This window comes from Zalophus californianus, chromosome 4 (assembly GCF_009762305.2).
Source record: "Zalophus californianus isolate mZalCal1 chromosome 4, mZalCal1.pri.v2, whole genome shotgun sequence".
NCBI classification, from domain to species: domain Eukaryota; kingdom Metazoa; phylum Chordata; class Mammalia; order Carnivora; family Otariidae; genus Zalophus; species Zalophus californianus.
The window spans coordinates 153,821,986-153,837,551 of record NC_045598.1 but is presented as its reverse complement, the minus strand read 5'-3'; the positions used below and the strand labels follow the sequence as shown (position 1 = coordinate 153,837,551).

The following is a 15,566-nucleotide window of genomic DNA, read 5'->3' as shown; positions in this document are numbered from 1 at the left end:
TGTCATTAATTATTTATTATCTAATTATTTGAACTCTCTCTTTGGAAAAATACTAGATTTTCTTTTTGTTATTCAGGCATTTCTCACATCCTCAGTTTCCCAAACTCAAAATTTCAAGAAGCAATTACATAGAAATATAATTCCTATTCTCACCAATGAAAAAGTAGAGCAATAACTGTATTTACTAATAATGTACATCTTTCATGTTTATAAATATAATAACCATAATACTTTTACTACATTATATGCATTCTATTTGATTATATTTTGTACTATTCAAATCTTAGTGGTAACCAACAAGGTTAATTTCAAACCCAAATAAGTCACAAGCTGCATTTTAAATGAAATGCTAAAATAGGAACTCAATTATAAATCTTTCTAAAAATGACAAAAATCAGTAACAGTTCAGTTCAGATATGACAATGTTTTGATGGTAGTAGAGATAACACACAGAAATTTCTTACAAGCAGAATATGTTGCAGAATAGACATGGAGAAAAGAAAACAAGAAGGGAAAAATTTAATCTAGAAGGTCAGCATCACAGAAATTGCTGGTCTTGGAATCAAGCTGAGTAATAAGAGCAGGAAGGATTCTGTGATGTAACAAAGTTTGAAATAATTAAAACAGCAAAAAGTAAAAGAAAATGGACCGGTAACAAAGAAGAAACAAGGCATTCTAAATGATAATAAGATCCAATGTAAAGATATACCTAAAGCTACAATTAAGGAAAAATCAGACAAGTCACCATCAGAAAAGTGAAAAGACAACCAAGAGAACTGCAGAAAACATTTCCAAACCATATAGCTGATAACGGAATTGTATCTAGAATATACAAAGATTCTCAAGCTTAAAACAAAAAAGATAAACAGGCCAATTAAAAAATGAACAAGAGACTTGAACAGACATTTCTCCACAGGAGATACATAAATAGCCAATAAGCACATGAAAAGATGCTCATCATCATTAGCCATAATAAAGATGCAAATCAAAACCACAATGAGGCGGCACTACTTCATATGCTCTAGGATAGCTAGAACCAAAATGACAGGTAATAACAGTATAGTGACAACGTGGAAAAACTCGAACATTCATATATTGCAGGTGAGAATATACAATAGTGTAGATGCTTTGGAAAATAGTCTAGCAATTCCTCAAAAGGTTAACTACAGACTTACCATATGATGCAACAATTCTACTTCTAGATATACAACCAAGAGAAATGAAAGCATATGTCCACACAAAAACTCATACACAAATGCTTATGGCATTATTCATTGTCAAAACAAAAACAAAAATGTCAATCAACTGATGAATGGATTAAACAAAATGTGGTATATAGATACAAAGGAATATTACTCAACAATGAACAGAAATGATGTACTGATACATGCTACAGTACAGGCAAACTTCAAAAACAACATGCTAAGTGAAAGAATTCAGTCACAAAGTACTATGTTTCATATGATCAATTTATATGAAATGTCCAGAACTGGCACATCCATAGAGACCAAGAGCAGATTAGTGATTGCTTAGAGCTGGGTGGAGAGGAGGCTTGGGGAATGATGGCTAAAGAAAGTGGAACTTCTTTTGGGGTTAATGAAAGTGTTCTAATATCGGTAATGGAAACAGAAGTCTTAATATACTACAAGGTAAATACTATGTACCTGAAAAGGATGAATTAATTGTATAGTATGTGAATTATACCTCAATAAAACTCTTTTTAAAAAAAAGATTTGGGGTGCCTGGGTGGCTCAGTCGGTTAAGTATCTGCCTTTGGCTCAGGTCATGATCTCAGGATCCTGGGATCCAGCAGGGCATCAGGCTCCCTGCTCAGGGGGAGTCTGTTTCTCCCTCTCCCTCTGCTCCTCCCCCTCCCCTGCTCATATGCATACTCTCCCCCCCCCTCTCTCTCTCAAATAAAATCTTAAAAAAATATATGATCATTTCAATAGATGCAGAAAAAGCATTTGACAAACTACAACATCAATTCACAATAAAAACCCTCAACAAAGTAAGTCTAGAAGGAACATACCTCACCATAATAAAGACCTTATATGAAAAATCCACAGTCAACATCATACTCATAAGGTCAAGAACAAGACAAGGATGTCCATTCTCACCGCTTTCATTCAACATACTACCTAAGTCCAAGCCACAGCAATTAGACACATAAAGAAATAAAAGGCATCCAAATCAGTAAGGATGAAGTAAAACTCTATTTGCAGATGACATAATACTATATATAGAAAACCCTAAAAATTCCACCAACAAACGACTAGAACTCATAAATGAATTCAGTAAAGTCACAGAACATGAAATGATCATATAGAAATCTGTTGCATTCCTATACACTAATAATGAAGCAACAGAAAATGAAGTTAAGAAACAATCCCATTTATAATTGCACCAAAAACAATAAAATACCTAGGAATAAACTTAAAGAGATGAAAGATCTGGACTCTGAAAACTATAAAACAATGATTAAAGAAATTGAAGATGACACAAAGAAATGGAAAGACATTCCCTGTTCATGGGTTGGAAGAACAAATACTGTTAAAACGTCTATACTACCCAAAGCAATCTACACATTTAATGTAATCCCTATCAAAATACTAACACCTTTCTTCACAGAACTAGAACAAACAATCCTAAAATTTGTATGGAACCACAAAAGACCCTAAATAGCCAAAGCAATCTTGAAAAAGAAAAACAAAACCAGAGGCATCACAATTCCAGACATCAAGTTATACTACTAAGCTGTAGTAATCAAAACAGAATGGTACTAGCATAAAAATAGACACATACAGGGGCGCCTGGGTGGCTCAGTGGTTAAGCGTCTGCCTTCAGCTCAGGTCATGATCCCAGGGTCCTGGGATCGAGCCCCACATCGGGCTCCGTGCTCGGTGGGAAACCTGCTTCTCCCTCTCCCACTCTCCCTGCTTGCGTTCCTTCTCTCACTGTGTCTCTCTCTGTCAAATAAATAAATAAAATCTTAAAAAAAAAAAGTTTTAAAAAATAGACACATACATCAATGGAACAGAATAGAGAACCCAGAAATGAACCCACCATTCTATACTCAACTAATCTTCAACAAAGCAGGAAAGAATATCCAATGGAAAAAAGAGGCTAGTCAACAAATAGTGTTGGGAAAACTGGACAGCAACATGAAAAAGAATGAAACTGGACCACCTTCTTACACCATACACAAAAATAAATTCAAAATGGATGAAAGACCTAAATGCAAGACCTGAAACCATAAAAATCTGAAAGAACACAGGCAGTAATTTCTCTGACGTCGGCCATAGTAACTTCTTTCCAGATAGGTCTCCTGAGGCAAAGAAAACGAAAGCAAAAATAAATTTTGGAGATTCCGTCAAAATAAAAAGCTTCTACACAGCAAAGGAAACAATCGACAAAACTAAAAAGCAACCTACAAAATGGGAGAAGACACTTGAAAATGACATATCTGATAGAGGGTTAGTATCCAAAATACATAAAGAACTTATACAACTCAACACCCAAAAAAATAGATAACCCTGAAAATCAAATAACTCAGAAAAATGAGCAGAAAACATGAATAGACATTTTTCCAAAGAAGACATACAGATGGCCAACAGCCATATGAAAAGATGCTCAACATCACTCATTATCAGGGAAAGGAAATTAAAACTACAATAAGAGATCACCTCACACCTGTCAGAATGGCTAAAATCAACAACACAAGAAACAACAGGTGTTGGTGAAAATGTGGGAAAGGGAAACCCTCTTACACTGTAAGTGGGAATGCAAACTGGTGCAGCCAGTAACAGTATGGAGGATCCTGAAAACAGTATGGAGGATCCTGAAAAAGTTAAAATTAGAACTACCCTGTGACCCAGCAATCGCACAACTGGGTATTTACACAAAGAATACAAAAACACTAATTCGAAGGGATACATGCACCCCTATGTTTACTGCAGCATTATTTACAATAGCCAAACTATGGACGCAGCCCAAATGTCCATCCATAGATGAATGGAGAAAGAAGATGTGGGGTGTGTGTGTGTGTGTGTGTGTGTATGGATGGAGAGAGAGAGAGATAGGAATATCACTCAGCCTAAAAAAGAATGAAATCTTGCCATTTGCAACAACATGGATGGAGCTAAAGAATATAACACTAAGTGAAATAAGTCAGTCAGAGAAAGACAAATACCAAATGATTTCACTCATGTGGAATTTAAGAAACAAAACACATAAGTAAAGAAAAAAAAGAGAGACAAACCAAGAAACAGACTCTTAACTACAGAGAACAAACTGATGGTTATCAATGGGGAGATGAATGGGGGAATGGGTGAAATAGGTGATGCGGATTAAGAAGTGCACTTATGAGCAGTGAGTAATGAATAGAATTGTTGAATAACCATATTGTACACCTGAAACTAATATAACACTGTATGTTAACAACATTGGAATTAAAATAAAATTTAAAAAAATAGAAACAAAGGCGGACCAGTGGAATAAAAATAAATTAATTTTTAAAAGAAAAAAAAGAAAGCAAGGTATAATGCTTCTGGCATAGGGGAAGAAAGTAAACATGGGCAAAGGTATGAATGTGGAAAAGAATGTCGTTTTTTGGAAGAACAAGTAGAATATAATTAGTATAGTGTTAAATCCAAAGTAAAAGACTTGTGTTGACTTGTACTGAGTTAAAGAAATAGACATCCAAGAAAAAAGGATACTGTAGAAGAACATTATCAAACCATAATTATGTTCAATATGTTCAATATAAAAAGAGAGAAAAGCCACTAGGGTGAAGGACAAGAGAAATTGGATGCTGTGGGTTATTGACTACCAATAACAAGACAGCAGGTACCCTAGTAGGGAGGTAAGCTAGAAGCACAAGATTATGATGTAAGGTGAGGCACAAATGTTGACGAGAAGTGCTTGGCTTACAACCAACTATAAAATGGACCTTCACATGTTATGAGAATGTTAAGTCTGAGAGGCCCAAGAACATACATAGCATAACCACTTCATTAATGTAGTAAATGAGAATCAGTTGTGATGTAAGGCAAACGATCACATGCTTAAAACAAGCATATTAAACAGACCTGAGTACTGACTATTGACACCTCACAGATGCACGATAATAAAATGCTAAAACTTAACATGTTAAATATGTACCTCTTGGATCTTAAGATAGAAAATTTGAAGACAATACTACAAGCACTCTACTAAGAATTTAACAAACAGTAAGATTTGGGGAGTGCAAAAAAGAAATAAGAAAACTGGACACTTGGAAACCTGGCCCTTTAAAAATGGTTTAGCTGATCCTTTTAATTCATCTATTATCAATTTTATAGCTGCTTAATTTGATAAAAAGTAAAATTCCTTGGCAAAGAGGGGAAACTTCCTAACATGATTCCATTTTCCTCACTTCCTCTAATCTGCAAAAATTATTTCCACTAATTTTAGGTTTCTCAATGACAAAACATCAGGTTATGAATCACTTAACCTATAGTTACTTGTCTGATCCATTTTGTACTATCTGTGCCAGTATTCTGTTAGGACAGAATATTTTCAGAGTAAGAAATTTTAAGTAAGATGTTTTATCATAGCACAATCCATTTGATAAATTCAGAAAAGGAAATATAGAATTAGTTTGGCTAGAAAATAGGGAAATTATAACAGTAAATAACACCATCACCTGTTTATTAATGTGAATTTTCAGGTAATCTAAGCCAGTTGACAAAAACAAAAATTTTAAATAAAGGTAGGTTAATATTGTGAGACAGTAAACCAAAAAAGCTCTGGAGAGAACATCACTTCGGATACAGAAATTGGACCAAAAAAAAAAAAAAAAGGAGAGAGAGAGAGAAAGAAAGAAATGAATTAGATAATTTCAGACTGTGATAAATGCTATGGCCAATGAAGGCCTCACTGTAGGCTTTATGGTTAAGGACCTAAAAGAACAGATTTTGTACAGTAATTCTACATAAGATTATGGCCGTATGAATGGCAATAACATAACATCTTAGTCCGTTCAGGCTGCTCTAACAAAAGACCACAGACTGGGCAACCTATAAGTAATAGAAATTTATTTCTCATTCCTGAGGTTGAAAGTCCAAGATCAAGGTGCCAGCATGGTCGGGTTCTGGCAAAAACCTCTTCTGGGCTGCAGACTGCCAACTTCTTGGTGTGTCCTCACATAGTGGATAGGGCAAGGGAACGCTCACGAGCCTTTTATACAGACATTAATTTCATAAGGACTCCATCCTCATGATCTAATAATCTTCCAAAGGCCCCCAATTACCTAATACCATGATATTGGGCATTAGAATTTCAACATATGAACTGGGGGGCATAAAGACACTCAGACCATAGCACATAATAATGCAGTCTACTTAAATATTCAACAATTTAAAAAGGTTTTTTTGAATGAGATAAATTAATATAATAAATATCATCCTTTTAATATGTATACAATTACGTGCAATTTAGTATATTCACAAGTGTAAAAATTTCAACACCATCTAATTCCAGCACTTTTTTACCACCCAAAAAAACAAACAAACAAAAAAAAACCCATCTAATAGTCACTCCCCATTCCTCTTTTTCCCCAGACTCTGGCAACTATTAATGTACTTTCTGTCTCTATGGATTTGCCTATTGTAAGAATTCCACATAAATGGAATCATAATATGTGACTTTTTGCATCTGGCTTCTTATACCTAGCATAGTGTTTCAAGGTTCATCCATATTATAGCAGGTATCAGTACTGCATGCGTTTTTACATTTGAAAAATATTCCACTGTACAGATATAGAACATTTTTGTTTATCCATTCATCAGTTAATAGACATTTGTGTTGTTTCCACCTTTTGGCTATTAAGAATAATGCTTTGCGATCTCCTTGATATGTGGGATCTAAAAAAGCTGAATTCATATAAGCAGAGAAGTGAAATAACAGTGGTTAGCAGGTGCAGGAAGATGGGGGAAATGAGATGTTGGTTAAAGGGTACAAAACTGCAGTTCTATAGAATGAGTAGATCCTATAGATATGATGTACAGCCATGATGACTATAGTTAATACTGTATACTAGAAATCTGCTAAGACAGATTTTGTGTACTCATACCACATTGAAAAAAATAGTAACCGTGAGGAAACATATAGGTTAATTATCTTGATTGTAAGTAATCATTTCACCATGTGTATCAAAACAACCATAAGACTACCTTAAATATGTAAAATTTTTAAAAAATAATTACATGCAAAAAAAATGCTATGAACATTCATGTACAAGATTTTGGTGCACATATGTTTTCAATTTTTTATGTATACCTGAAAGTAAAATTGCTGGGTCATATGGTAACTCTACATTTAACTTTTTTTTGGGTGTGTGCACCCAAGTGGGGCGGGGGGGGAGGAGCAGAAGGAGAGGGGAGAGAGAATCTCAAGCAGACTCTGTGCTGAGTGCAGAGTCCAATGTGGGGCTCAATCTCACAGCCCTTAAACAACTGAGTCACCCAGGTGCCACCCCTTAACCTTTCACTTTTTAAAGATAATGACCACAAGTTTTTTCCCAAGCAGCAGTTATTTTTTAAGCTAATAATTCAATAGCAACATACAAATTCCAAAAAGCAGAAATGGAAAAAATAAAGTAACAGCAATTTTTTACAAAACATAGTTTAAAAAGTACAAAAAGAGTTAAACAGTAAGATGAGAGAAAAAAAGTCACAAAACAATCACACCAACCTAAATGGATTAAATTTACTAGCTAAAAGACTATAAAACTTCATTTAAAATATCTAGCTATATGCTTTTTCCAAGACATACACCTAAATCATAAAAACAGTTTTTAAGTAAAAGAATGCAAGAAATAGTACAGGCAAATGCCAAACAAAAGAAAGTTAATTATAACTATGATAATATAAGAAAAAATAGATTTAAGTCAAAAGACTGAGGGATAGATTCGCTACATTTAATAAAAGAATCAATTTAAAAAGAGATTATAAATATGTATATATGTGTGGGAGGAGGGTTATGTGTTCATACACACACTAAAATTTGTACACTATTTCAGAGGACTCAGAGAATTTAAAGGCCTTTCATAAATCCCAAATTAACAACTTCTAGGCTGATGAAACATTCGCCTTGTCACTCTTTACAGAATCCTAAAACCTGACAACACACAACTATATAAAATTTTACATTAGTCATTTGGCATTTCAAAAAAAGGCCTCTGATTATAATGCCTTTTTTTTTTTAGAATTTATAATATATTCTCCCATAGTAAGGTCTGAAATTAAAACCTTCAAAAGCATCATATTAGAACAACAAAAAAGCCAATGTCTTATTTTCATAGGCAAATGAAATAGAAATTTCACAGGTTATTATTTATAAGGATGATTACATTTAATAAAAATATATTCTTCTTTAAAAGCTACTTTTGTGTTACTGACAAAAGAAAGATGATTATTTTAAACTGAGACAACTAAAAAAAAAAAAGGCAAACCTTCTGTAAATTTTTTTACCTGCAAAATAAATGACAAGATAAAGATAACATCTCCTACACCGGCATCAAAGCAGATTTTTTATTTTTAGTAGTTAACTCATTCAGTCAAGGTGTAAAACTAATGTTTTTCACACAAAACAGTTAATTTGTGGGGGATGGGCTAACTGGGTGATGGACATTAAGGAGGGCGTGTAATGTAATGAGCACTGGGTATTATATAAGACTGATGAATCACTGAACTCTACCTCTGAAACTAATAATACACTATATGTTAATTAATTGAATTTAAATTTTTAAAAAAGGATTAATTTGCTTACCAAGGCTTAAAATATTATGATCAAGAATTTTATTCATATTTACCAGCATAATCAAGCATACTGTACTTATACTTGATTTGGTTATCATTTCAAACATACACATTACATTGATCCCCTCAGAAGTTATCCATGTAAGGCAAAAGGGTTAACTGTGCAAAGAAGGTGGTAAAAAAGAACCTCCTGAAACTATAAAATACATCCAGAAATTGGTGGCAGGGAATGAAACTGAATGGCTCATATCCTGAATTTTACACAGGAGCTGTAAATATCCATTTGCACAGAAATATAGTACACAATTTAAGTTCAGCAGGCTATACTTATGGATTTGAATAATAAAATATTAGTCACCACTAATAAGAATTTGCCAAATACTTGCCAAGAAGATTGTGCTCTCACCTATAGTTTGGAAAACTTCATTCATCAAAGCTTCATTCACTGATAGAGAGTTGACATTTCCAATATGAGACCAGCTTTGATATATTGCTTGCAGCAGAAGTGTCTGTGCTCTTGTAGCTTGAATTGTGAGATTTGGAAGTTCAAATATACCTTCAGTTATAGCAATCTGAGATCTTTTGGTCCTGCATAAGAAAAGAGAAGGAATAACAGTATAGTAAATAGCACTTACAAATAGCAACATAAAAAATGAACTAGGTTGTAAGAAAAAAAAGTAGACATTCAAACTATTTTACATATAATTAAATCAAATAGATACGCAATTTCACAATTTAAATTTCACTATTTCAGAAACTTAAAATAAAAACACAAAAGTAGTGTCCATACATACACATTCATCATACACACACACACACAAACACATTGTTCAATTATAATTTTTCAACCGAGACAATCTTCAAAGATTAACAATGAAAATAATGCTAGTTAACATGAAAATTTACTACCAGTTCTGCATTGTTCTAAATATCCTGTATCTATTAACTCAGAGTAAAAATACAAAAATTTAAATCCAGGGATTCTAATCCAGAGCCCTCTATCCTATACTTCCTCTCATAAGTTTTTATGAAATATTTACATTATACCCAGGTTCCTATTTGACAGTAAGAGAAAAATTTTTTTAGAATCTCTGCCCTGAAACATCTAATTCACTGATGCCTTACTCATCTGGTTATTTCTTTGAATGAGGTACCTTATATAATTAAATTTTCCAAATAGCAAAGCTTCAAAGTAAGAAAATAATAGGTCTGCGAACAACAAAATGATAAAGTTAATGAAATATGCAAGGTAAAGTGGAAAAAAGAAAAATCAAGAGAAAGAAAAAAAATTAGAATGCTACTATGGTAGACTCAGTCACCCTACTCTCTCTCAACCCCATAAATCTCTACCCTTTATCATCCTGCCAACAATATCCACACAGAGTACTGAGCATCTCTTGTATAAAACCTCAGAAGCCATGATCAAGTGGGATTCCTTCCAGGGATGCTAAGATGGTTGAAAATCAACAAACCAATAAACATTATACACCATATTAATAAAGCTAAGGATAAAAATCACACTACCATCTCAATAGATGCAGAAAAGGTGACACAATTCAACATCCATATGATAAAAACTCTGAACAAAGTCAGTATATAGGAAACACGCTTCTACATAACAAAGACCATATATGACAATTCCATAGCTAACATCACACACAATGGTGAAAAGCTGAAAGCTTTTCTTCTAAGACCAGAACAAGACAAGGGTACCCACTTTTTCCACTTTTCTTCAACATAGTCTTGGAAATACCAGCCACAGCAACCACATGAGAAAAATTTTAAAAAGGTATCCAATTTGGTATGTTAAAAGTAAAACTGTCACTATTTCCAGATGACATGATACAATAATACAGAAAATCCTAAGGAATCCAGCAAAAACAAATTTTTTTAATAAATAAATGCAGTAAAGCTGCAGGATAGAAAATTAATACGTGGAAACCTGTTGCATTTCTGTACACTACTAATGAACTAGCAGAAAGATAATTTTTTTTTTTTTATTTGAGAGAGAACAAGCAAGTGAGCACAAGTGAGGGGAAGAGACAGAGGGAGGGGGAGAAGCAGACTCCTCACTGAGCAGGGAGCCCAACACAATCCCAGAACCCAGCGATCATGACCCCAAACCAAAGGCAGATGCTTAACTGATGGAGTCACCCAGGCACCCCAAAAGAGAAATTAAGAAAATACATTTACAACTGGATCAAAAATAATACCTAAGAATAAATTTAACCAAGGAAGTAAAAAACTGCACTCTAAAAACCTTATACACTGATGAGAGAAATTAAAAAATGACAGAAATAAATGGAAAGATATACCATGCTGATGAAAGAATTTTATTAACATATGCTGTTAATATATATAAATTAGATATTGTTGTATCTTCAAAGCATTAATATGGTTAAAAAGTCCATACCGCCCAAAGCAATCTACATATTCAATGCAATCCCTATCAAAATACCAATAGTATTTTTCACAGAATTTAAATAATCCTAAAATTTGTATGGAACCACAAAAGACCAAATAGTCCATGCATTCTTGAGAAAGAAGAGCAAAGGTAGAGATATCACATTCCCTGATTTTAAACTATACTACAAAGCTACAGTAATCAAAATAGTATGGTACCGGCATAAAAATAGACACACAGATCAATGGAATAGAATAGAAAACCCAGAAATGAACCCACAACTATATGGTCACTGGAAAAACAACAGTCTCTTCAATAAATGGTGTTGGCCAAATTGCACAGCTACATGCAAAAGAGTAAGACTGGACCACCTGTTTACACCATACATAAAAATAAACTGAAAATGAATTAAAGATCTAAATGTGAGACCTGAAACCATAAAAACCCAACAGGAGAACATAGGTGAGGGGCACCTGTGTGGCTCAGTCAGTTAAGCGTTGACGCTTGACTTCGGCTCAGGTTGTGAGATCAAGCCCTACATCAAGCTCCGTGCTGGGCATGGAGCCTGCTTAAGATCCTCTCTCTCCCTCTCCCTCTGTCCTTTCCCCCCACGCCAAACCCTGGCTCATGGGTGAGCACAGGCTCTCTCGCTCTCTCTCAAAAAAAGAGACAGAGAAAGAGAACACAGAACATAATTTCTTTGACACTGGCCATAGAAACATTTTTCTAGATATGTCTCCTCTGGCAAGGAAAACAAAAGCAAAAATAAACTACTGGGACTGCATTAACATAAAAAGATTTCACACAGCAAAGGAAACCAAAAACAAAACAAAAAGGCAACCTACTGAATGGAAGAAAATATCTGCAAATGAGAGATCCGATAAAAGGTTAGAATCCAAAATATACAAAGAACTCATACAATTCAACACACACACACACACACAAAACAAATGCAATTTAAAAATGGGCAGAGGCCATAAATAAACATTTTTCCAAAGGGACATACAGATGGCCAACAGACACATAAAAAGACAGTCATCATGGGTGCCTGGGTGGCTCCTATGGTTAAACATCTGCCTTCGGCTCAGGTCATGATCCCAGGGTCCTGGGATCAAGCCCTGCATTGGGTTCCCTGCTCAGCAGGCAGTCTGCTTCTCCCTCTCCCTCTGCCCCTCCCCCTGCTTGTGCTCTGTCTCAAATGAATAAATAAAATCTTAAAAAAAAAAAAAAAGACAGTGGGGGGGAAATTGGAGGGGGAGACAAACCATGAGTAGAAACAAACTGAGGGTTCTAGAGAAGAGGGGGGTGGGGGGAGGGGTTAGCCTGGTGATGGGTATTAAAGAGCACACATACTGAATGGAGCACAGTGTGTTATACGCAAACAATGAATCATGGAACACTACATCAAAAACTAATGATGTAATGTATGGTGATTAACATAAAAAAAAAAATTTTTAAAAAGACAGTCATCACTAATCATTAGGGAAATGCAAATCAAAACCAGAATGAGATACCACCTTATACCTGTCAGAATGACTATTATTAAAAATAAATAATAAGTGAACAAGTGTTAACAAGAATGTGGCGGGAAAAAGAACTCTCCTGCACTGTTTATGGGAAAGTAAAGTGGTACAACTATTATGGAAAACAGTACAGAGGTTCTTCAAAAAATTAAAAACAAAACTACAATAAGATCCAACAATTCCATTTCCATTAAAAAGAAAAAAGTAATCTTGCCATTTGTGACAACATGAAAGGGTGTTATGCCAAGTGAAGTAAGTCAGATAGAGATAGATAAATACCATGTGATTTCACAAAAAAAGTGGAATGTAAAAACAAAACAAAACAAAACAAAAAACGAACAAACAAAACAGAAGGAGACTCGTCAATACAGAGAACAAATTGTTGGTTCCTGGGGCAGGGAGCAGGGAAAGAAGGGCAAAATAGGTGAAGGGGATTAAAAGGTACAAACTTCCAGTTATAAAAAAGTCTCAGTGATATAAAGTACAGCACAGGGAATATTATAAGATTATACAAGCTTTGTATGATGAAAGATATCAGCTAGCCTTATGTTGATCATTTCATAATGTACAGTTGATGCTTCAACAACAGAGGGATTGGGCCACTGACCCCTATGCAGTCAAAAATTCACATATAACTTTTGACTCCACAAAAACTTAAGTACTAATAGCTTATTACTGACTGTAAACCTTACCAATAACATGAACAGCTGATTAACACATATTTTGTGCATGTACTCTTACAATAAAGTAAGCTAAAGAAAGTATTAAAATATCATAAGAAAATAAATTTACAGGACTACACTGTATTTATCAAAAACAATCCATGTATCAATGGACCTGAGCAGTTTGAACCAGTCATGTTTAAGTGTCATCTATATATAAATGTCAAATCACTATGTCGTATACCTGAAACAAATATTGTATGTTAACTATATTTAAATTTTTAAAAAAGATAAAGTAGAAATCCACAAATCCAAAAACTGGAGATTCAACACTCAGTAAGTGCTAAAACAAGTAGAAAGAAAAAGTCATAAAGATAAAAAAAAAAAAAAGACAAACAATACAATCAATTAACTTGGCCTGATACTTTACATGACACACCCCTGCCAACAACAGCAAAATATGCATTCATCAAGGCAGGCTACATTTAGTCCACAAAAACAAGCATCAATAAAATTAAAAGAAATGATATCATACAAAGTGTATATGCTGATCGCTATGTAATTAAACTACAAATGAATAAAAGGTATCTGTAAAATGCTCACATACTTGGAAATTAAAGAAAACATAAAACAGAAACAGGACAAAAAATTCACAAAGTCAAACAAAATGTATTTTTTGAAAAGTTATCAAGTGATTTTAGAAAAGGACACCGAAATAGATTACAGAAAAGGTCAATCTACAATTTATATAGCTAATCAAGTGTTCCTGGAGAAAAGAGCAAAACAAATAGTATACAGAAATATATAACAAGGGGCGCCTGGGTGGCTCAGTTGTTAAGCATCTGCCTTCGGCTCAGGTCATGATCCCAGGGTCCTGGGATCGAGCCCCGCATTGGGCTCCCTGCTCTGTGGGAAGCCTGCTTCTCCCTCTCCCACTCCCACTGCTTCTGTTTCCTCTCTCGCTGTGTCTCTCTGTCAAATAAATAAATAAAATCTAAAAAAAAAAAAAAGAAATATCTAACAAAAAAATCTTGCCTAAAATAAAGACTTAAATCTACATACTAAGCATACAATGAATCACAGAAAATACTGATTAAGAATGTTCATTATTGGGGCACCTGGGTGGCTCAGTCAGTTGAACGGCTGCCTTCGGCTCTGGTCATGATCCCAGGGTCCTGGGATCGAGCCCCACACCAGGCTCCCTGCTCAGCGGAGAGCCTGCTTCTCCCTCTCCCTCTGTCTGCCACTCTGCCTACTTGTGCTCTCTCTCTGTTAAATAAATAAATAAAAATCTTTAAAAAAAAAAAAAGAATGTTCATTATACAAGTAATACCAAAAAGATAAAAAATACTGTGGGTAATGTGGAGGTACCAGGACTTCTCCAGAATTTCTCCTGCTTTCTATTATCCTCCCTAATCTGCCCACTGCTGTCTAGTAAAAGCAATGTGTGTATGTAACTCACCACTAGAGGAATATAAGATTTCAAGCAATAGCCCTATATGCTTGGGATACAGATCGAATCTCATGTCAATGACTACCTTTTTATTTCCAGGTATGTTTAAATTTCAGTCATCTTTCAAGTCAATGGGCTCCTTTTCTAGCCACTGTTTTTGCAGCCAACAACTTCCACACTAATAAACCTAATACCCTTCAGAGTCAAGACTGGGGTATTACTTTGTAGTTCCTACGTCTATTAAAAAAAAAAAACAGCCAAAATGTTGATGCTGGGATTTCAACTGTTTTGGCCCAGGAAGAGAGGTCTGTCTTCAAGCTTCATGTTAAAGCTAATTCTCCAGAAATCTATAAAATCAGCAAATATCTATTAATTGCCTACTCTGCTGCAGTCATGTACTAGCTACTTAGGAAGTATCTTAGCCATTTTAAGATATCAATGAACAAAATGAAAAATTAAAATCCTAGTGTCCTCACAGAGCTTACAGTCTAGTGGGAAGGCAGATAAAAAGAAATCAATACATATAATCATAAATAATATGAGCAAGTTAGAATACAAATGCTACTGGAAATATAAAAAGTAGAACACGAAATAGGAATTGAAGAGGAAGCAATTTCATAAAAGTGTGTAGATTAAAAAAAAAGAAAAAAAGATCTAGTTCCAAGCAAAACTCAAGCCGACTTGAAGGAGGTAAGAGACAGGTAAGTGAGTATCTCTAGAAAG

At 34.5% G+C, this 15,566-nt stretch overlaps 1 protein-coding gene across 6 annotated transcripts in view; it reads right to left on the bottom strand.

Annotated features, from left to right (window-relative positions):
- The window catches only part of VPS13B (vacuolar protein sorting 13 homolog B), a 752,513-nt gene that overhangs the window by 595,133 nt on the left and 141,814 nt on the right, over positions 1-15,566 (bottom strand). For all 6 annotated transcript variants that reach the window (XM_027594446.2, XM_027594522.2, XM_027594594.1 and 3 more), the window contains exon 17: positions 9,208-9,389. In XM_027594446.2, the coding sequence (XP_027450247.2) occupies positions 9,208-9,389 (182 nt within the window). The remainder of the gene's footprint in view (positions 1-9,207; positions 9,390-15,566) is intronic.